The sequence below is a fragment of the Hyperolius riggenbachi genome, chromosome 3, assembly GCF_040937935.1.
Source record: "Hyperolius riggenbachi isolate aHypRig1 chromosome 3, aHypRig1.pri, whole genome shotgun sequence".
NCBI classification, from domain to species: Eukaryota; Metazoa; Chordata; class Amphibia; order Anura; family Hyperoliidae; genus Hyperolius; species Hyperolius riggenbachi.
Genome location: NC_090648.1, coordinates 49,872,174 through 49,895,361, shown reverse-complemented (window position 1 = coordinate 49,895,361; position 23,188 = coordinate 49,872,174). Strand labels below are relative to the sequence as shown.

The following is a 23,188-nucleotide window of genomic DNA, read 5'->3' as shown; positions in this document are numbered from 1 at the left end:
AGAACTAATTGTTGTGCGGTGGCTGGCAGTGGGCGGAACTTACCTCTGTCTCGTTGCAGGCGCGGGATGATCTCTGAATTTGCACCAGAACTTCAGGCGCTTGGAGCGAGACGGAGGTAAGTTCCGCCCCCTGCCAGCCACCACACAAGACTTAGTTTTGGAGGGGAGAGCGAGGGAGAGAGAGCCCTAAGGTGAGGGAAAGAGGGGGGAGATGGCCTCCCTTCCCCACTGTGTCCACAGCTCTCCCTCTTCTCTGTGCTGCTCCCCTCCTGCTCAAAGGGCGGCCGCCCTTAGGGATGCTACTGAATTCCTTACAGAATTCACGGGCAGCTAAATTTGTAACAAAATTTACGGTATGCCCGTAAATTTATGGGCGGTTGGCAACACTGGATTGATGTGACTCTGTAAAATGTATTAAATATAGGCTCACTAAACACCATTATTGATCGTACTATTCATGATCGTAACCCTTACTCTCAAACATGGACACCACCTGTGGGTCACATTCAAATGAAAAAATGATGTTAGGGTGAGGAATTAATGTCAAGAACAAATGTATGTATCCAAGCTCTTACTATCACTCTACCATACAAAAACAAAACGTAATCTATATAGGTGTTTATGAAAATGTGGGAGGCTGACAAGAGCTGGTTGGCCAAGTCCAGAAGTAACATTTCCCTGCAGCAGGTGGCGGTGGAGCCAACAGCTTAGGCGGCATGTGCACCTGGCTCCAGCTTCTCCTACTTTGCCTCCCCTCCCCTACATCTGCAGGGATGAAATATACAGGGCAGCCCGCCCCTATGCTCTCTCCCTGCTGGTTGTGTGTGTGTGGTGTCTCTGGAGACACCACACACACACACACACCAGGCAGAGAGCACGGGTATGGACCACCCTGTTTATTTCTTCCCTGCAGAAAATGTAAGAGGAGGCTGCAAGGGGCAGGGAGACGATCTGGCAGGGACTACGGACGCTGCTGCTGAAACGTGCAGCCTTTTTTCTGGACGTGCAATTGAAAATTCACACCACCATTCCCCTTATGTCAGGCCAGAGAACCTGGATGCCGATGCTGGTCTCCCACAGGTACACCACTCCTGCGCACCGCCAATGCCAAAAACAAAAACCCACAGAGACCGCACTCAGAAGGCTTGTTCAATCACTGTATTGACAGAAACCAGCTCAAATAGAGGCACAAGACACTTTTCAGGCATAGCCCTTTCTCAGATGTGCCACACCCTTCACCAGTGACACCTTTATACCCCACCCACAACATCATCTGATCAATTCACATCACAGGAAAAGACACATATGTACAACATCAGAGGAACTACACACGAGTGTCTACCTCAAAAAATAACTGAGTTAGGCCACCCCAATATGCATAGTTCAACAATATGAAAGTTCCTTTATAACAATTACATATCCAATGTCTAACTTTAAGCATTATAACGATACCAATTCCACAAAGTCCTGTATTGGCTATCGACAGACGACCTTGAAGAACCTACAGGGAGGAAGAACATTACAAAAAGCACTTTAGACTCAAATTTTGATTCAGGCCATTAGGCTGTATGCAGTTAAATTTCCTAATCCACCTTGTTTCAAGCTGCAATAGCAATTTTTTCCTATCACCCCCTCTCGGAGGCACCTGCACTCCATCCAGCACACACCATCTAAGTTGGGCCGCTGTATGGCACAAAATGGGTGATATCCCTTTTATGCCTTTGAATTCTTTCCTTTACAGTTCACTCCGTTTTCATGATGTACACCTGCCCACAGGGATACTTTAGTGCGTATACAACAACATAAGCGCTCAAGCAGGAAAACCTGCCCCCTATAGGCACCTGCACGCCGGTCTGTGGATGCAAGATCGAGTTGCCCCTGATGATAGCATTACAACAATTGCAATTGATGCATGGTGTGGTGCTTCTACAACTGTTGGGCACTTTTTCCTTTTGCTACACCCTAATGTCAGGTTTATTGACCCAATTCTTGATTGTCCGACCTCTGCAGTACTTTAGTGGAAATAGATATCAGTGTGATCCCCGCCAGTTTTCACACACCGTTGTGTCCCCCTTTTTTGGCAGCTTCACAAGGACACCCTTTTTCCAGTCTGCAGGAATTTGATGTTCCTCCTAGATTTTCTCAAACAGTGGCTGTAAAAGTGCTCCTGAAATGTCAGCAGTACTAATTAGTCGCAATAAAATAAAATAAAAATAAATAAAACAACTAAAATAAATTGGCCTGGAGCACTTGCGAGCCTCTAAATAAATTGGCTGGTAAAGGGTTAATGATTATAGCTGGTGGGTGACATCCTTTAACAAAACCATCTTGCTTACAGTTAAACATTGGTCTGTAAGAAGTCAATATAAACCTATGATGAGTTTATGATGGAGTTTAAAAACTCCCAATGTGCAAAGTTATGAGAATGCTTCTGTGATAGCATAAAAAAAAAGGATGAAATGAGGGGGATGCGTATCTTTAATTCACCACATCGAAGACCTTTGAGCTCAATAAAACAAAATTACATCCTTGTCTGAAATTCCCATCTGCAGCTAAGAAACTACACACTACTTGTCACGTTTCTTCCTCCATTAGTCACTATCAAACTCTGTTATAAATGCAACTTACAACACACAAAACACAGATGATTGCTTAAAAGTTTCTGAAGGAAATAGGACAACTGGGTTTCCTTCAAGATACAGCCAGGGCTTTGACAGATTCCTTACAATGGAAATCAAGTGGGGACAACACTTATTATTCCTGTTACTTGTCTCAGGTACTTTTGGTGAGTCACCCTCTTCTTACTCATTTAAAAAAACAAAAACAAAAAATTAACTTGGGCATGTGGCAGTTGTAGTTTGTAGCTATCATCTTGGCATAAGAAATCCTCTATTTTTTTTTTTCATTTATGCCAAATTTACAGACATTTTTTGATGTTTTTTGAGTTATACATTTTTTTTTACAGATAAATGTTGAGTGAAGGTTACAATTATGTTAGTCAACTTGCAAAATCTCATACAGATTTAAATGGCAATACACGAGCATTTAGGATGCTCTTCAATTTACAAATCTTGCATTAGGTTCCCTGGCCATATTTCTGGACTTTCAATGAACCCATGGGTGTCTTACTCCAGTCTTCAAGGGCTGAGATCCTCATGCATTTTTTGGCATAGCTTAAATTAAGTGATGGGACAGAATCAGGAAAGGTGTTTCTCCATTCCTCAGTCTCTCCTAAACACCGGCATGGATATGGGCCCCAAGGACGAGGTTATGGACCCCATGAAATTCAATACCTCAATACACACCAAATCATTAATTTGACTGGATTTTAAAACACTCTGCAAAAATGTATTTATCAATATCAATAATCAATAATCAATAATTTGTTTAATTAAAAGTCTTCACACCGTGAGTTTGCCTAATTATGCTATAATGAGTATGTTATTGCAAAATAAGACACGTCAGCCTATCATTGCTTTATAAATAGGTCCCTTGGCCAAGTTCCTGGTCTTTCCACAGCTCTGGATGCTTTGGGCATGATTCAAAAATCTTTTTCACCTTTTTTCCTCTGTTTTAACCTTATTGTATCCATTAAATTTTTAAGCTCCCAAAGAGCAAAAACATAATATAATTAAGGTAAGAACAGTAATATTGAAATTAAATTAATCAGGAACAGCTTACTTTGAGTGATTATTTTGCTTGTAAATTTGCTGAAAGGTTATTTTTTATCAGTTAATTGAGAAATACATCATGTACAGTATGAGCAGTTTTGTGAATAGAGCCCTTAGGCTCTGAATGATACTGGAAAGACTTACACAGAAAATTGACACAAGCAAACAAAGATTTTTTTTTCTTGTTGATATGAATTCCTGATAAGATACTTTCATATGTTTGCAGCTCTGTAAGTGCTTGATATCCTTAATTATCTTAGGCAGCTGAGAAAACCCACCGCAAAATAACTCAATAAGGACTGTTATTCAAAAAGAGAAACAGAGTTAAAGGATACATGAGACCCAAATCCATAGCATATCTATTGGAACTTGATGCCCCTCCACGCACCCTCCGCTCTGCCAACAAGATGAATTTGGTTATTCCCAGCATCTACTTAAAGGAAACCCGAAGTGACATGTGACATGATGAGATAGACATGTGTATGTACAGTGCCAAGCACACAAATAACTATGCTGTGCAACTTCTTTCTCTGCCTGAAAGAGTTAAACATCAGAAATGCAAGTAGCAGTATCTGTCCGGTCGGGATCTGGTTGGAATATATCGTAACCCTTATTGATAAGGAATTACAGCCATAAAATACTTTTCTGGCAGAAAATGGATCCTCAAAGCAGAAAAGAGATAAATAAAGGTCGATAGTTTTTAGATTTTAGGCATACTTCAGTAAATGTGCCATTGAGTAGAGACAATGAAACAGTAAAAATTAACAGATTAAAATATAAAATAAGAATGAGAAATATCTAAAAAAAAAAATTCTTTAGGAGAAAAAGTATAGATACAATTGTTTCTTTTAACAGTTTATTTTCACCTCCTGTCTCATTTGAAGTTATCTGATAGAAAGTAAAATATGTATCATCACAGCATTTCAGTAGCATTTCAGTAGTATTTTACTAGTGCTAATTCAAGCATCTCTTAAAAGAAAAAAAAAAAGAAAACTCCCCCCCCAGCCCCCCCCCCCCCCAAAAAAAAAAAACAACCAAAAAAACAAAAACAAAGCAGCAATAACTAATTGACACCCAAAATCAACTTCAGGTTCATATTCTAGAATAGAACCACACACAGTCACTGTCCATTATTCTTATTACTCTTTTTTTCACAGGTGGAAATGAATCATTGTCCACAGAACTGAATACAAGTACCGAAATGACCACAACAATCATTGGTGAAGCAATTAAGACTTCAGCATCATCGCCAAAACAAACCACCATTAGCACCACTAGTGAAAATATAATTACTACCAGTAGTCGACCACCAGTAGGTGTGTCTACAGTTGCATTGTTTGATGTTTTTTAATCCTGCATATGCATTTGTTATTATTTAATATTATCAGATATGCTGGACATAAAATTCAGAACACACCTTAAATGAGAGGGATATGGTTGCTGCCCATATTTATTTCCTTTCAATGCCAGGCGTTTGGCTGTCCTGCTCATACTCTGCCTCTAATACTTTTAGCCATAGACCCTGAACAAGCATGCAGATCAGGTGCTCTGACATAAGTCTGACTGGATTAGCTGCATGCTTGTTTCAGGCATGTGATCCAGATACTACTGCAGCCAAAGAGATCAGCAGTACTGCCAGGCAACTGGTATTGTTTAAAAGGAAATATATATGGCATCCTCCATATCACTCTCATATCAGGTATCCTTTAAGTCTATTACCTTCATGTATCTACCAGCACAACTAAAGAATAACAGTTGCTGAATCCAATATTATTACAATGATTCCAGCTTATTACAAAAGTGTCAATTCTGTTTTTAGCAACACCAATGAATTGATGAAAAAGAACTGTTGAATCATGACCCAAAATAATCTGCAAATCTCAGTCCAAAATATTCTGCTATTAGCACAGTAAGGATGGTCAAAACTTGAAAAGCTTATAATAATGACAACTCTAAAAAAAATGTTTCTAGGATACATTTAATGTTGTCTGGAATAAAGGTATACACTTTTTCCGATCCTTAACCCCATGGAAGAAATCTTGTCCTAGTTATATACCTTAAAATTAAAAACAATAGTGCACACGCCAGCCTGGGGCCCCGGGAACTCTCACTGCCCGGGACCCCAGAACCAGCATGTAACACTATATGTGAGCGCAGTCAAGCCCTGGAGCTGCCACCACCAGGAGCCTGTCCCCAACTGCTCTGAAACTTAGCAAACACACAAAGGGAAATACCCACTTCCAAACAGTTCTCTGCTGCTTATATAAAGCCTGCAGGCTGCTTGTAAGCCAATAAGAAGTGCACACACACATTACACCTAGTCTGCAGTAATCAATTAAGCAGAGGCTGAGCAATTCAGCCAGTCGTTGGAGAGGGCTTCAGTTGCATATAGACAATGGCTATATGGCCAGCAGGGGGCACCAGCGTGCAGGATATTCCCTCTCATCTGCCCCCCTCCTAACTAAACTGCATGGGAATATACAATAAAATTAATCAGCCAACGACTAGCTGAATAGATCAGCCTCTGCTTAATTGATTACTGCAGACTAGGTGTAACGTGTGTGTGCACTTCTTATTGGCTTACAAGCAGCCTTGCAGACTTTAAATAAGCAGCAGAGAACTGTTTGGGAGTGAGTATTTCCCTTTGTGTGTTTGATAGTTATATACCTTGGTGCCATTTTTTATAAAGAGAAAAAAATGATGGCATTGCCGAACGTTTTTTCCTTGAATGCAAAGTCTGTTTTTATGGTTATCCCACACGCTAAGGCTGCTTTCACAGTGGGACGTTACAGGCGCACGTTAGTGCAGCCTGTAACGCTCCCCAACGCACAGCAATGTAACTGCAATGGGCTGTTCACAGTGCCCACGTTGCGTTACACTGTAACGCTGCACGTCAATCTTAGAGTGTAGCATGCTATGGCATTACAGCGGTTTTGCCGCGTTAGCCTGCTTGCACAAGTGCAGTGATTAGCCACATGGCTAATTAATATTCACTGCACTGTGCTGACGTCACTGGCGGGACCACGTGATGCGGAGTGTTCCGCTCACGTGGTCTCCACCAGCGCATGCGTACTATAGTACGCATCACGGACTCACCAAAGAGCCACTTAACGCAGCTCTTTGATTATGTCCTCTGCCACCACCACCATGCGTTGCGCTAGGTGCACATTATGCGACCTCAACGTTGCACCTAGTGTGAAAGAAGCCTTAGAGTGTAGATATGACCATTACTGCAAGTTGTATAGTGAAAAAAAAATATTTAGGCAAAATTTGATTTTTTTTATCTCACAAAATTATTTTTGATTTGACAACAAACCCTATACCAAAAAAAGGTGTGGGTACAGAAGACAAAATTAAAGGGCACTTAACCCGAGTAAGACAACCTAAGATAAACACTGATGTATGTTCATGGTGAATCCACATACCTCTGTGCATTGTCTGTTCCTCTCCTTATTTTCCCTTATCCCCATAATCACTACTTAAAAAAAACTTAACTTTTGACTAAAGACACATTTTCAGACAGGAAGTGGCGGGCGTATAGCAATGTTCCCTCTGCTGAAGGGGAGCAAATCAAGCAGGAAAGAGGATGGAATGGGTGTTTGGAGATTGCATTGCAGCCAGCCTGCTTTCCTATCTGAAAACTTTACTTTAGCCACATTTTTCAAGGACAAATAACTGGGACATGCACACAGAGGTAGGTAGATCTGGCATGAACATTACTTTGTACTTAATTTAGGTGTATTTTACTTAGGTCAGGTATCCTTAAAGTCGTAATTTAGCTACTACTTCCATGCAGAAGTTAGAATCTGCCTATATTAAAGGACCACTGTTGCAAAAATCTTAACATTTAAAATATATGTAAACATATACAGAAGCACATTTCTCCCAGAGTAAAATGAGCCATAAATTAATTTTTTCCTATGTTGCTGTCAGTTACAGTAAGTAGTAATCTGACAGAACTGAAAGGTTTTAGATTAGCCCATCTCCTCATAGGGGATTTTCAGGGTTTTCTTTATATCAAAAGCACTCAGTGAATGGTAGTTGCTCCATCCAACTGCTAAAAAAAGTGCGTAGCAAGCAGGGAGGCTGGCAAGCATATTTGTATAAATATTTTTCAGGACATATTTTTATAAAGAATAAAGACCATTCTGACATCCTCTGTCGGGAATGTCAGATTTCTACTACCTACGGTAAGCGACAGCAACATAGGAGAGAAGTCATTTATGGCTCATTTTACTCTGGAAGAAACATACTTCTTATTTGTATGTGTTTACATATATTTTACATTTTAAGATTTTTGCGGCAATGGTTCTTTAATGAAAAATAAGTTTAAATTATAGTTTATACTGCGAAAATGAACTGATGGAACAACACATTTTAAGCTACTGGTGATTTTTTGAATAAGAAAATGTCACTAGTGGACAATTATGCAGAGTCATAAAAAATGCCCTAGTGCTGAGGACTTTTTTTCAGTGAATAAGAGACTGCTAAACAGAAATTAATTTAAAGTAAAGTGTACAATCATGATAGATTAGATACAAACACCATTTAAGGAAGGGAGACATTGTGCTCATATCTCTAAGAGTAAAAACCAAAAAATGGATAACATAACATTGATTACTTACTCTTATAATGACTACAAACTGGACAGGAAACTGTTGAGTATGAACAGTAACGTATTTTAATCACTGATTTGGTTTTAGGTTGAGATCTGCCAGGAAAAAAAAATCAGAATGTAATAAAGTTATCTTTCTTTTTTCTTTATTTCTGTCATTAAGAGTTATTTTTTATGACAGTTTGGGACATGCAAATTGGCTCATGTAGTTAATGTTCAGAGTATCCTTGTGGGATTCAGTTTACTGGATACATGGGCTCATTAACTTTTTCTCATGAGTTTTCCCTCAGGAGAATATTTTTTAAATTAAAAATAACTTTTCAGCACAGCAATTGAAGCAAAATAACAAAAAGTATGTGAAAAAGTACTCAAAATAATTTTGAGTATTTTTTTTCTGCTTCTTATTGGCTAAAATGAAATTTTATCGATAAGATGTGAACATATCGAAAAGGAGAAAACTTAAGATAAATTAAATGCATATGGGCTACAAGTGAAAACCAGATTTTAAAGGGACTCCAAACAGTGCAGAAACTACGGAAAGATGCATATCATTTTAAAGCTCTCTCTCTTCTCTTTCCAATGATATATAAACCACCACCCTACGCCTTTTAGTTTTCGCTATTTTCGTGATTGAAATAGCCACGGACGCGATTTCGATCGCGAAAATAGAGAAAACTAAAAGGTGTAGGGCAACGATTTAGGTGTCGTCAGAAAGAGGAGAAAGAGAGCTTTAAAATGATATCCATCAAGCCATAGTTATATTGTATTACAGAGGACGACACTTTCCCCAGTGTCAGCAGCTCCATTCTGCTGAATGCAGCTGCTGACTTTGACAAAAAGTCGCCCTGTGTAATACAATATAACTATGGAAAGATGGATATCATTTTAAAGCTCTCTTTCTCCTCTTTCTGACGACACCTAAATCGTTGCCCTACGCCTTTTAGTTTTCTCTATTTTCGCGATCGAAATCGCGACCGCGGCAAATTCAATCGCGAAAATAGCGAAAACTAAAAGGTGTAGGGTGGTGGTTTATATATCATTGGAAAGAGAAGAAAGAGAGCTTTAAAATGATGTGCATCTTTCCATAGTTTCTGCACTGCTCGGAGTCCCTTTAAACACCTTAATGTCAGGAAAGCACACAGACTTTCTGAGCTACGGAGGAGACCCCGGAAGACCAGCTTATAGCAGAGCCTTGGCGAGGGACACACAGGCTTTCAGGGGCTAGAGGAAGCCCTTAAAGAGAACCTGTACTGAGTAAAAATATTTAAAATAAACACATGAAGTAACTTCAAATGAACATTACATAGTTACCTTGCCATCAATTCCTCTCAGAAGCTCACCAATTTCTTCTGAAAATGATCTCTTCTAGTTCTGACAACATTTTGTCAGAACTGAAATATATCAGTTGCTGTCAGTTATATATCAGTTGCTGTCAGTTACAGCTGAGAGGAGAACTGATGTGTCCATGTTTTCCTATGGCTCAAGTGGGCAATGTTACAGTTTAACTGTGTGCTGACCAGAAAGCTGTTAGGGGTAATGGCCATTTTCAAAATGGAGGACGGAAAATTCCCTTGATCACAGTGAACAAACAGGACGCGGGACAGGAGAAAGACACTGAGGAGTAAACTACATGGAAGGTAAGTAAGACTTGTGTATGCTTATTTTGACTTTTAATTTTCAGTTCAGGTTTTCTTTAAGTAAGTAAATCTGAATTTTTTACATTTCCCAGATTTTTCCTTTACGATTAGGAGCCTTTTTACAAACATGTTACAGTAAAGGATAGGTTGAGAGTTAAGTCAGAAATAGATACCATTTCAAGTTAGGTGTATGAATAGGCTAGGGCTAGGTATGTATGCGTGCATGAAAAAAGGGTGCCAGGAAAAAAGGGCACGGCTGGATAACCAAATGGCGCTGGTGGATAACAAAATCTTAATAACAAACATTGTTGTTGAACTTGGTGAACAATAAATACCATTTTAATAACAGAAGGGAGATTAATAATGAAAAGATATTAATGTTAAAAATCATTACGTAACTCAATAATACAGCTTAACCCAACCCTACTCTCATACAGAACCCTCCTCCGGTGGTGCCTAACCCTAACCACCCCTCGGTGGTGCCTAACCCTAACCACTTCCCCACGGTGTTGCCTAACCCTAACCACTCTCTCTACAGAAACCCCTTTTACACATAAAACGATAATATCTTTTATGGCGTAAAATCTGTACATACAAAGTAATATGACAAAAACTATAACGTTACAAGCTTCTAAAACGATCACATACTTTAAAAACTCTAATATTGCAATGTTATTAACAATATTTATCAGGTGCCCTTTTTTCTGCTTTTTCACCGTATTAATGATAATTGCATTAGAGTCTATGGGGGCGCTCTTTTCATCCACTAACCACCGGCGGCCTTTTTTCCTGCTACAGTATTTAGTTAGGATGACTGCAAGAAGATTTACATAGTTAACCAAATAAGGTTGAATTATACTCCCATAACTAAAATGACAGTAACTTCTCTGAGTTACATAAAACAGCATTATATTAAAAAAAAAAAAACAACTTTCAAACATTCACTGTGTGTAAAAAATTTATTTACACTGCTGCTGAGAGCAATAGAAGCATTTTTATATTTTGTCATCTGTAAAGGCAACAATCTCTCTCTCTCTGGGCCATATGCAATTCACTTTTTCACCTGAGTTTTCTCTTAGGTGATATTTTCACAAGTTACTAAACTGCCTTTTAAGCTACCAGCAAGCAAGAAAATACTCAAAATTAATTCGATAGTACTTTTTCACCAAGCTTTGGGTACTTGTTCAATTGTAAAATGCTCAAAATTTAGTTTAAAGAGAAGATGAAAACTATCTCCCAGGAGATAACTCAGGTGAAAAATTCAGTTGCATATGGGCCTCTGGGCCATATGCAATTCACTTTTTCACCTGAGTTTTCTCCTAGGAGATAATTTTTCATCTTTGATTTAAAATAGTTTTCCAGTACTTTTTAAATAAAAAAGTACCAAAAAGTAGGTGAAAACGTACCACCAAAATTATTCTGAGTATTTTCTCGCTTTTTGGGGGCTTAAAAAGCATTTTATTGACAAGTTTAAAAATATCTCCTAGGAGAAAACTCAGGTGAAAAAGTGAATTGCATAAGGCCATCTGTGTCTTTACTCTGCCCCTACCTTTTCTGCTGAAGTGATTTAGCTGCAGCCGGGGTGATGTTTCTAATCTGATGAGGGAGGGAGCAGAGTGAAGACACAGGCCCATATGCAATTCACTTTTTCTCCTGAGTTTTCTCCTAGGTGATATTTTTAAACTTGTTAATAAAATTCCTTTTAAGCCACCAGAAAGCAAGAAAACATTCAAAATAATGTTGATAGTACTTTTTCGCCTACTTTTTGGTACTTTTTTTTAGATGAAAAGTGATGGGAAGTTATTTTAAATCGAAGATGAAAAATTATCTTCTAGGAGAAAACTCAGGTGAAAAAGTGAATTGCATTTGGCCCACAGGACTTTTGACGACATAACACAGTTCCCCTCAAAATTCCGTGACTTGTTTAGATCAGAATTTCACAAAATACTCAACTGTGTTTTACAAGCAGAGAGGACTGATGTTTCTCTGAAGGAAGCAGCCATCAGATCACTGCTCGAAAAACTTTCCCTGGATCTAAACACTAGCTGTCAATCTGTTTCCAAACTCATATTTTTTTATACAATTATCGAAAAGACTGTCTATCTTTAAATTTGAAGTCAGACTGTCTAGGAACAGCATCCTTGGCCCTCTACAATCTTACTTCAAGAAGCACCACAGCTGTGAAACAGTACTCATCCACATATACATATGTTCCATCTTGATTCTGCTTGATTTCTATGTTTTTTTTTATACATCATAAAATCTTGCTTAACAGGTATACTGTAGTAATGATGGCCGAGTCCCTGTCCAAACATGTCCACTATACAGTGTGCCTCAGGCTCTATGTCCTTTGCTGTTCCCCATATACAGGCTACCACTTGGAAAATAATCTGATATATCACTGTTACAGTCGTGACAAGCAGCTATCTTTGTCATTCAAATGTGATCTGACAGATCACCTACTCAAAAATCCAACAGTTGGTTATCGGGACTACATCAGTGGATGAATGTGAGCTGGATTAAAACAAATGTGGAAAAAACAGACACAGAACATTTACAGTATGTCACGCTTTTCTCCTGGTGGACTCAAAGTGCCAGAGCTGCAGCCACTAGAACACGCTCTCTATAGGCAGTAGCAATGTTAGGGAGTCTTGCCCAAGGTCTGCTACTGAATAGGTGCTGGCTTACTGAACAGGAGGAGCCAAGATTCGAACATTGGTCTCCCCTGTCAGAGGCAGAGCCCTTAACCAGTAATCCAGCCACACAAAAGTGAAGTTATTATCATCAGAGGTCAGTGCTTGGCAGCAAGGCAACTCCAAACCCAACCAGAACAACTAGGGGTATGGAACTCAGGATTTTCATTCCTCAGATCGTGTGAACAGTATGGGTGGGTATTTAAACTTAAGAAATCAAATTTGAACTATTTGTCACTAAGGAATATTGCAAGAATTAAGCATCTCTTACCATCAGAGGATCTTCCAAACTTAATTCATACCTTTATCCCATCATGGCTGGACCATTGCAATGCACTTCATACAACCCTATATAAGGACCTGCAAAATGCCTGCAGGTAGTTCAGAGTAACACTGCCAACAGCCAACCCCACCATTGCTATATAACACTAATTATTTTGCTCACTCCATTGGCTACCCATAAAATAGATAATCCTCTTCAGACATTTTAGTCCTTAGACACCTGAAGGATTTGTTTTAACTGCACCACACCTCCTTGGTCAATTCAAGAGCCCATCTCAAAACCTTTGGAGTCAAAGCTTTCTGTCATGCTTCTCCCTACCCTTTGGAACTCCTTGCCACACTCAATAAAGAGAGCTTCATCTCTGGAGGTGTATAATTCCCACCCGAAAAGCGACCTGTTTAATCTGGAATGTTGCTGTCATCGGACGTAATGTACACACACACACACACACACACACACGTACACACACACACACACACACACACACACACACACACACACACACACACACGTACACACACACACACGTACACACGTACACACACACACACACACACACACACACACACACACACACACACACACACACACACACACACACACACACACACACACACACACACACACACACACACACATACACACACACACATACACACACACACGTACACACACACGTACACACACACACGTACACACACACACGTACACACACACGTACACACACACACGTACACACACACACGTTCACACACACGTACACACACACACACGTACACACACACACACACACACGTACACACACACATACACACACACACGTACACACACACGTACGCACACACACGTACACACACACACACACACACACACACGTACACACGCACACACGTACACACACACACACGTACACACACACACACGCACACACACACACACGTACACACACACGTACACACACACACACGTACACACACACACACTCACACACACGTACACACACGTACACACACACACGTATACACACACACACACACACACACACACACACACACGTACACACACACACACTCACACACACACACACACAAACACACACGTACACACACACGTACACACACACGTACACACACTACATTTAAGCATTATTTACCCAGCTCTTTAAGTGGTAAGTGCTCTATAAAAAGAGAACATGAATAATACTCATACCTTTTATGTTTTCATAGGAGACCTTTGTGAAAATGGTGGCTACTTTGTTGGCAAACAGTGTGTATGCCCCACAAATTTTTATGGGAACAGATGTGAATTCCTCTTGAATGACATCAGAAATGGTATGTTCTCACATTCTAAAACAAATCATATTAACAACAAAAGCACTTATTTTTAGATTATATCTGTGTTAAAGCATTGTCTTTATTGTTTTTATGTATAGTCATCATATTACACAGTGTACCACAAAGTCCACAACTTCACTGTTCCGTGAAACTATTACACAGTGCAGCACAAATATATACAAACTAATTGCGTACAGTGCAGCATAGTTATAAAGAAAAAAATCAATAAAATGTTGTTTTTATTTTGTCCATTAAGAAAAAAAAAAAAAAACACAGAACCCAAAATTTAATCTATTATAATCAAGAAAAAAAATGAGGCTTGGGCCAATTAACCTTTAAAGGGAACAAATCCCTTCTGGACTCCAGGTGGCAGTCAGATAAATCCCTTGATTGCTAGATCAACTCTGCTGGTATAATCACTTAGTAAATATAGCAACGGATGTTCTTCAATAAAGGAAAGCATTTAAGCCTCCTAAATAGATGGAAAACCCTTTTCTTTCTATTTAGATCATGTCCCCTTGTCCTTACAACAAGCCTACGGAAAAAATATTGTATTTGTTGTTAAGCTTTTATATTTCCCTCTGACTAGTGATGGGCAAATACCTCAATTCATGGATTCGACTTATTCGGCCGTAGTTGAAAAAAATCCAGAAATGCTGTGATTAAGTTCCGGATTTGAAATGGATTCACAAATTCAACCCGGATTTTTGCCGTGAATGAGGCAATCACGGCTAATCACGGCCATGATCTGAATTTTCTTTTAACTTTAATAGCAAAGCCCCCATAAATGCTACAATCCCCAAAACTGCATGGATTATAAAGGTGATAAGGGGCTACAACTTAAAACAAAATTCAAAAAGAACCTTTACTTTTTGAGGAAGACTGGAAAATGGAAAAAATATTCAGTGATTATCGCCCAACCAACTTTATCGGTTAATAGCAAAGTCCCCTTAAATTGTAGAAACACCAAATTTGCCAGATATGTTAAGAAGAACAGTGGGAACAAGAGGAAAAAAAAAGGTATTCTTTCAAAAAGACCTTATACTTTTTGAGAAAATCGATTTTAACATTTCAAAGGAAATACGTATACATTTAAATGCAGTAAATGACTGTTCTTAGTGAAAACATTCCCACCGACTTAAGCAGTTAATAGCAAAGGCCCCTTATATCCTAGCAACATCAAATTTGCAGGATATGTTAAAAAGATAGTGGGAAACAATATATATATTTTTTTAAAAATTGTTGTGTGCTGATTTTTTTTAAAAAAAAAATGAGGTGGGGTCCCCTCTACCCAGCATCTACCTCCTTAGCGGCATACCGCTTGCTGACCCCAGGAGTCCCCCATGCAGAATTGATCTCATGCCTGTAAAACCTTTAGCTAGCACTAGGCTAGCTAGTACAAGTGTCCAGTTCCCCCCGATTGCCTGTGATCCTCCCTCGATCCCCCCATTAATACAGTACACAGCCAGGATCCAGCGACTGCACAGCCTCCCCGCACAGCTCCGGTCTCTCTATGGGGAGGATCGGGTTTGCGCATGAAGTCATGACGTTGGGGACGTCATGTGCGATCCTCCCATAGTGAAAACCGGAGCTGTTCGGGTAAGCCACGCTGATCGCTGGATAAATGCTGGGTAATGTATAAACGGGGGAACGGCGGGGATCGGGGCGTGCCGGACACTTGAGCTAGCTAGCCTAGTGCTAGATAATGGTTTTACAGGCATGAGATCACATTCAGTTTACATGGGTACACAAACTGGCAAAACCTCCTGAGGGGCGTGACATTCAGGAGGTTAACCCCTTGACTCCCATGCAGGCTGGAATAGCCAGAATGTGGAGCACTGGCCGACTGCGGCTTCACACCCTGAATTATACCAGCCCGCATGGTCCATGGTATGGGGGGACTCTGGGGGAGAGGGGCGACCAAGCCTTCTCCTCTTCCCCCGAGCCCTTGTCCAATCCATGGATAAATTGCTCTTCTCCTGGGGCACCGGAGGTGGGGGCAATGACTCCCGGGGGATTCATGGTGGCATCTGGGAGTCCCCTTTAAGAAAGGGACCCCATATGCCTGCCCCCTCCCAGGTGAAATGAGTATAGGGGTACAAAGTACCCCACCCATTTCCATAAAGGGTTAAATGAAATAAAAACACAACAACAAACAAAGTCCTTTAATATTCTTTACTAACCAGAAATACTGACCTGTACCTTTAAAAAAATCTCATGGCAATATCCTTGGGAAAAATTCCCACACCAATATCCTCTATCTTGCGATCTTCTGCGGATGCATTGCCGCCGGCTCCCACTGTCCTCCCTCCAATTTGAAAGGACCAATCAGGAATTAAACTCGCTAATCGCAACTCACTATCACAATCCTTGTCAAAAAGCTTGCACTTTTTAAAATTGCTACCAAAATGCTAGTACAAAAACGCCAGTGATTGCGATAGCGATTTGCGACTTTAGATTGCAACACAAATACAAAGCATATAAGCATCTCACATAACACATTGGAAGAGATAAGCGTTAATGTTCTATAGACCTTAACTGATCAACAATCAATCAATAATGAAAGAATGTTATCCAACTAACATACCGTATATATTCGAATTTAAGTCGATCTTGTGTATAAGTCGACTCCAATATTCAACCCTCTTAAAGCGGTTTAAAACCCTGACATAATATTCAATAAAAACATGTTTTCCTACTTTTTATATGCCATACAGTTAGCATATTTGCTATTGTGCATAAGTATTATTATTCATTTATAAATTATGCATTCCTAAAGTACACTAATTTTACTCTGAGAACTGACTTTGCACTTTATTTATAACTGCTTTATTCACCATCTAACTTAATCAGAAAGCATTTATTTTTGTCTCACTGTCTTCGTGACTCCTCGTGGTGTAAGAGAAGGCTTTGTTTACATTCCTGACTTGATATAATTAACCACTTCCCTACCACAGGTTTTTTCTCTTAAAAACCAGAGCATTTGTCACCTGTCTGCACTCCTCCCAATCATTCCCCAATAATTTTATCACTACTAATCACAACTAAATGATCTATATCTTGTTTTTTTCGCCACCAATTAGGCTTTTTGGTGGTGGTATTTGTTTTTAGTAATTACTTTATTTTCTATGCATTTTAAAGGGAAAAAGAGAAAAAAAAAACAAAAATACACTATTTCTCAATTTCCATCCACTATAGTTTTAAAATAAACAATGTTACCATAGGTAAAGCCCACACATTTAATTGTCTAATTTGTCCTGGTTATTCCAACATTTAAATTATGTTCCTAGTACAATGTATGGCGACAATATATTATTTGGAAATCAAGATGTATTTTTCCATTTTGTGTTTTTTGTTTTCTCATTGTACTCTATTAGTTATTACAAGCTCTTATTTGCAAAGTTAACAGTAATACACCCTCATGGCATACATATTTATAAAGCCGAGTCCCTGAGGTAACTTTTTGGTATTCTCTTTTCAATTCTGTCCCTTTTTTTTTTTTTTACAAGTATTTTATTTTGGAACACAGTATAGGAAAACAACAATTTTATTACTTTTGATTCAGTTTGTGACTAAAAAGAATTCACATGACATATGCCTCAGCCATAATATGTCCCAAATTATATTCTCTTGCTTGTCACGGTTAAAATGATATATCATATACACAGTTAGATAACTTCTTGGGCACACGGCACACTGTTAACTACAAGTAGCACCATTGGATTTTTCAAGGCCATTTTTTGCATCAAAAGTAATACAGCCTTTCTTTGTTAGCAAAGCCCCTGGAGTCTCAGAACATTCTATACAGGTCACAAATGTCACCATTCTGAAAACTAGAGACCCAGGCCTACTCAGATATACATATTGTGTAACAGTTTGACAAATCTGGTTTTGCTAAAATTGCATCATAACTTTGAAAATGCTATTTTTTTAGAGTTGTTTTCACTTCGGGGCAAAAAAAAAATGCATATAACATAGGCCTCAACAATAATACACCCCAAATTCTATTCTCTTGCTTGTCACGGTTAAAATGATATATCATATACACAGTTAGATAACTTCTTGGGCACACGGCACACTGTTAACTACAAGTAGCACCATTGGATTTTTCAAGGCCATTTTTTGCATCAAAAGTAATACAGCCTTTCTTTGTTAGCAAAGCCCCTGGAGTCTCAGAACATTCTATACAGGTCACAAATGTCACCATTCTGAAAACTAGAGACCCAGGCCTACTCAGATATACATATTGTGTAACAGTTTGACAAATCTGGTTTTGCTAAAATTGCATCATAACTTTGAAAATGCAATTTTTTTACAGTTGTTTTCACTTCGGGGCAAAAAAAAATGCATATAACATAGGCCTCAACAATAATACACCCCAAATTCTATTCTCTCGCTTGTCACGGTTAAAATGATATATCATATACACAGTTAGATAACTTCTTGGGCACACGGCACACTGTTAACTACAAGTAGCACCATTGGATTTTTCAAAGCCATTTTTTGCATCAAAAGTAATACAGCCTTTCTTTGTTAGCAAAGCCCCTGGAGTCTCAGAACATTCGATACAGGTCACAAATGTCACCATTCTGAAAACTAGAGACCCAGGCCTACTCAGATATACATATTGTGTAACAGTTTGACAAATCTGGTTTTGCTAAAATTGCATCATAACTTTGAAAATGCTATTTTTTTTACAGTTGTTTTCACTTCGGGGCAAAAAAAAAATGCATATAACATAGGCCTCAACAATAATACACCCCAAATTCTATTCTCTTGCTTGTCACGGTTAAAATGATATATCATATACACAGTTAGATAACTTCTTGGGCACACGGCACACTGTTAACTACAAGTAGCACCATTGGATTTTTCAAAGCCATTTTTTGCATCAAAAGTAATACAGCCTTTCTTTGTTAGCAAAGCCCCTGGAGTCTCAGAACATTCTATACAGGTCACAAATGTCACCATTCTGAAAACTAGAGACCCAGGCCTACTCAGATATACATATTGTGTAACAGTTTGACAAATCTGGTTTTGCTAAAATTGCATCATAACTTTGAAAATGCTATTTTTTTACAGTTGTTTTCACTTCGGGGCAAAAAAAAAATGCATATAACATAGGCCTCAACAATAATACACCCCAAATTCTGTTCTCTCGCTTGTCACGGTTAAAATGATATCTCATATAAATAGTCAAACATTTAGAATTAAAGTGAACATTAAATTTTGTTTGGCCAATGATTGGTCAATTTGACCACATCCATATAGTATGAGGGCTAACAGATTGTGTGGGCAAGTTCTCATACTACATGGGATTACAGCAAGGTATCTAAACATAAAAACAAACACAGTGGTACTCACCATTGAAGAAGCTGTTGACACGTGGAAGCCAGAAGATGGTCAGAGATCAGAGGGTGTTCGGCAGCCATGTCAGAGGTCAGAAGGTGGTGGTAGCCAAGCCAGTGGTCAGGTGGTGGTTGGTAGCCATGCCAGTGGTCAGAAGGTGGTTGGTAGCCATGCCAGTGGTCAGAAGGTGGTTGGTAGCCATGCCAGTGGTCAGAAGGTGGTTGGTAGCCATGCCAGTAGTCAGAAGGTGGTTGGTAGCCATGCCGGTGGTCAGAAGGTGGTTGGTAGCCATGCCAGTGGTCAGAAGGTGGTTGGTAGCCATGCCAGTGGTCAGAAGGTGGTTGGTAGCCATGCCAGTGGTCAGAAGGTGGTTGGTAGCCATGCCAGTGGTCAGAAGGTGGTTGGTAGCCATGCCAGTGGTCAGATTCCAGTCAGTCATGCCAGAGGTCACATCCAGAAGGTCAAGTAAAGACCAGTAAAAAAACAAAATGTCCAGTGAAAGAGCAAAAAAAAACAAAGCAAAAAAAAAAAACACTAAGGGTTAGTTCACACTGCAATATTAAAGTGTTGGTTGAAATGCTAAGTGATTTGAAAAGCTCTTGCTAATGCATTGCTATGAATGATTTTTATATAATCACACTGCTCAAGTGAGAACACACATATAGCATTACATTCGCAAGTGCTAGTGTACCAGAGCTGTATTACAGTAAATGTTTTATATATACCCGGGGCTTCCTCCTGCCCCATGCGCACGGATCGCTCCCACATCACCATCCTCAGTCTTCTCCGTCTTCTGTACCGGGTCCCCGTAAGTTCAACCAATCGCGGCCAGTCTGACGTAAGTGAAGTGCGCTCTTTGTGTATCTCTCCAGCAGCCGCTGGAGAGATACATAGAGGGTGCTCTTCTCCTGCGCAGACTGGCCGCGACTGGCTGAACTAACAGGACCCGGTACAGAAGATGGAGAAGACTGAGGATGGTGGTGTGGGAGCGATCCGTGCGCATGGGGCAGGAGGAAGCCCCGGGTATGTATAAAACCTTTACTGTAATACAGCTCTGGTACACTAGCACTTGCTAATGTAATGCTATATGTGTGTTCTCACTTGAGCAGTGTGATTATATAAAAATCATTCCTAGCAATGCATTAGCAAGAGCTTTTCAAATCACTCAGCATTTCAACCAACACCAAAAATATTGCAGTGTGAACCAAACCTAACAGAGTTAAGAAAAAAAAAAAAAAAACTAATAGCGGAAGACTGTATGATACACTTCAAAGCAGGGAACAAGGCACAATGCTGCTTTTGATGGACACTGAGGACAATGGTATCTTGTGTCTCTTCTTGCTCCATTTCTGCGGCAAACTTTGCATCGTTTTTGTGGATGCTGCTTTGATGTAGTAGGGGGAAGTGGGGCAGGAAAATGCCTTGCGTGAAGTCGGATCACATCTTCAGAAACGAGTAGGTCTGGGTTCATGGCCGGTTGTCCAGACTGGAATATGAGTGATGTTATCACCTGCTCCTGAAATTTGAGGAAAGTGCCCCCGTTGCCTGCTTTCTTGTAGATGAGAAAGGCATTATGGATGGAAACCTGCATCAGATACAGTGCCACCTTTTTATACCAGGCCTTCCTTTTTCTGTCAATCCTGTATGGAGCAAGCACCTGGTCGGCCAAATCTACTGCCCCCATGAATCTATTGTAGTCCACAATAGCCACTGGTTTGTTGACGGTCACTCTACGAGACACGACTGGTGTCGTAGCCTCGGAGTGGATTGTGGTCAAAATGAAGACATCCCTTTTGTCCTTAAATTTTAGCGCCAGCAGTTCATTATTGCGGTTGCTGTAGGTCTCCCCACTTTTTAACTTTTTAGTCAGGACCTGCGGTGGCAGCCCTTTCCTGTTTGCCCTAACAGTCCCGCAGGCTGGTGTCTGAGCAGAAAATAAATATTTAAATAAAGGGACGCTGCTGTAAAAATTGTCCACATACAGGTGGTACCCTTGATGGAGTAGAGGGTTCAGCAAGTCAAGGACAATTCTTTCACTAGTACCCATGTAGGGAGGGCATCCAGCTGGCTCGATCAAGCTGTCCTTTCCCTCATAGATCTTAAATGAAAAGGTGTATCCACTCCCGCTCTCACACAGCTTGTAGAGCTTCACTCCATAACGTGACCGCTTGCTGGGTATATATTGCTTGATCCCTAGTCTTCCATGGAATGGGACTAGGGACTCATCGATTGCGATTTGTTGTGATGGTATATAGGTCTCCTGGAAGGTCTTATTAAAATGATTGACGAGGGGCCGCAATTTGAATAGCCGGTCATAGGCTGGGTCGTCAGAGGGGAGTTGCTCGTCATTGTTGACGAAGTGCATGCAGCTAAGCAACATTTGGTACCGGCGTCTAGGCATGGTGGCGGAATAAATGGGCATACAGTGAATGGGGTCTTTGGACCAGTAGTGGTGTAGCTCTGGTTTATGACAAAGGCCCATGTTGAAGGTCAAGCCCAAGAAGACCTTTAGCTCAGGGATACTTGTGGGTATCCAGTTTGCCGCAAAATGTGAGGTGGGATTTTCCCCAATTCTTTGGTGGGCGTATATATTTGTCTGTTCGCAAATATATTGAAGGAAGGTCTCTGGCATGAACAGACTCAAAAGATCTATTGGCTGCATATTGGCAGTGTCCACTAGAATTCCACTCCTGGCTGTAAAGGGAGGGATAGTAGGGACCTCCATATTAGAGGGTGACCACTGGGGGTGACTGAGCTCATAGGGTAGCTGTGCTGCCCTCGCTGGAATGCTCTGCCTTGGCCTGGCAGCCCTCTGACCTCTGACGTTCTCATGGCTGGTGATAGCTACTGGTGATTCCCCTTCTGATTCCTCTTCTGGTGCAGTGTCGGTGTCACTATCATATCTCTCCTCTCTGATGGCACCCCGGGATGTTGGTTGCTCATCATCAGACTCTGAGATGTCAGATTCTGAGTCACTCTCTGAAAGAGAGTCAGTGTCCGCTGAAGGCAGCCAGTCACTATCTGACTCCTCAATTTCTTCCCCTTCGCTGCTGCTGCTGCTGTCATCTTGCAGCATGGCGGCTGCCTGGGCTGCTGTATAAAGCCTCTTTGCCATCTTTACTAAGCGAAGTGAGGCAGGGAAAAAGTTTTCTTTTCCAATAAGATGGCAGTTAGGGTGAAAAAACACACTGCGGTGTATATATATATATATATATATATGGGATATAGGGTATATAGATCTGCAGTGTATATATATATATATATATACCACTAAAGTGTATACCCACTGAAGTGAGTGACAGGTGTCCAATAAATTGGAGTGACAATTGGACTGACAAGGGAGGGAAGGGGTTAATGGGCAGATCAGGGTCAGGATCAGATCAGTTTATATTAAATGTTGCTAACCTCAATCTCTTGCAGGTCAAGTTATCTGAGATCTCTCTCACGAGTGATCTCAGTAACTATTACAGCAAGAGATAGTTTGTAACATGTTTACAAACTTTTTATGAATGATCACTGCCATTGGCTATGGCAGCAATCATTCAATTCTAAATGCACTGTGATTGGCTTAAGGGAACAAGAGTTCCCTCTCAACAACCACAGCCA

At 40.2% G+C, this 23,188-nt stretch overlaps 1 protein-coding gene across 1 annotated transcript; it reads right to left on the bottom strand.

Moving 5' to 3' along the window:
• Positions 1-20,822: 20,822 nt before the first annotated feature.
• LOC137562095 (piggyBac transposable element-derived protein 4-like) lies at positions 20,823-22,697 on the bottom strand. Its single transcript, XM_068273432.1, has one exon. The coding sequence runs from the start codon at positions 22,695-22,697 to the stop codon at positions 20,823-20,825; it is 1,875 nt and encodes a 624-aa protein (XP_068129533.1).
• Between the last annotated feature and the right edge of the window lie 491 nt (positions 22,698-23,188).

Coding starts and splice junctions, on each gene's coding strand:
- LOC137562095 (XM_068273432.1), bottom strand. CDS start 22,697: ATGGCAAAGAGGCTTTATACAGCAGCCCAGGCAGCCGCCATGCTGCAA.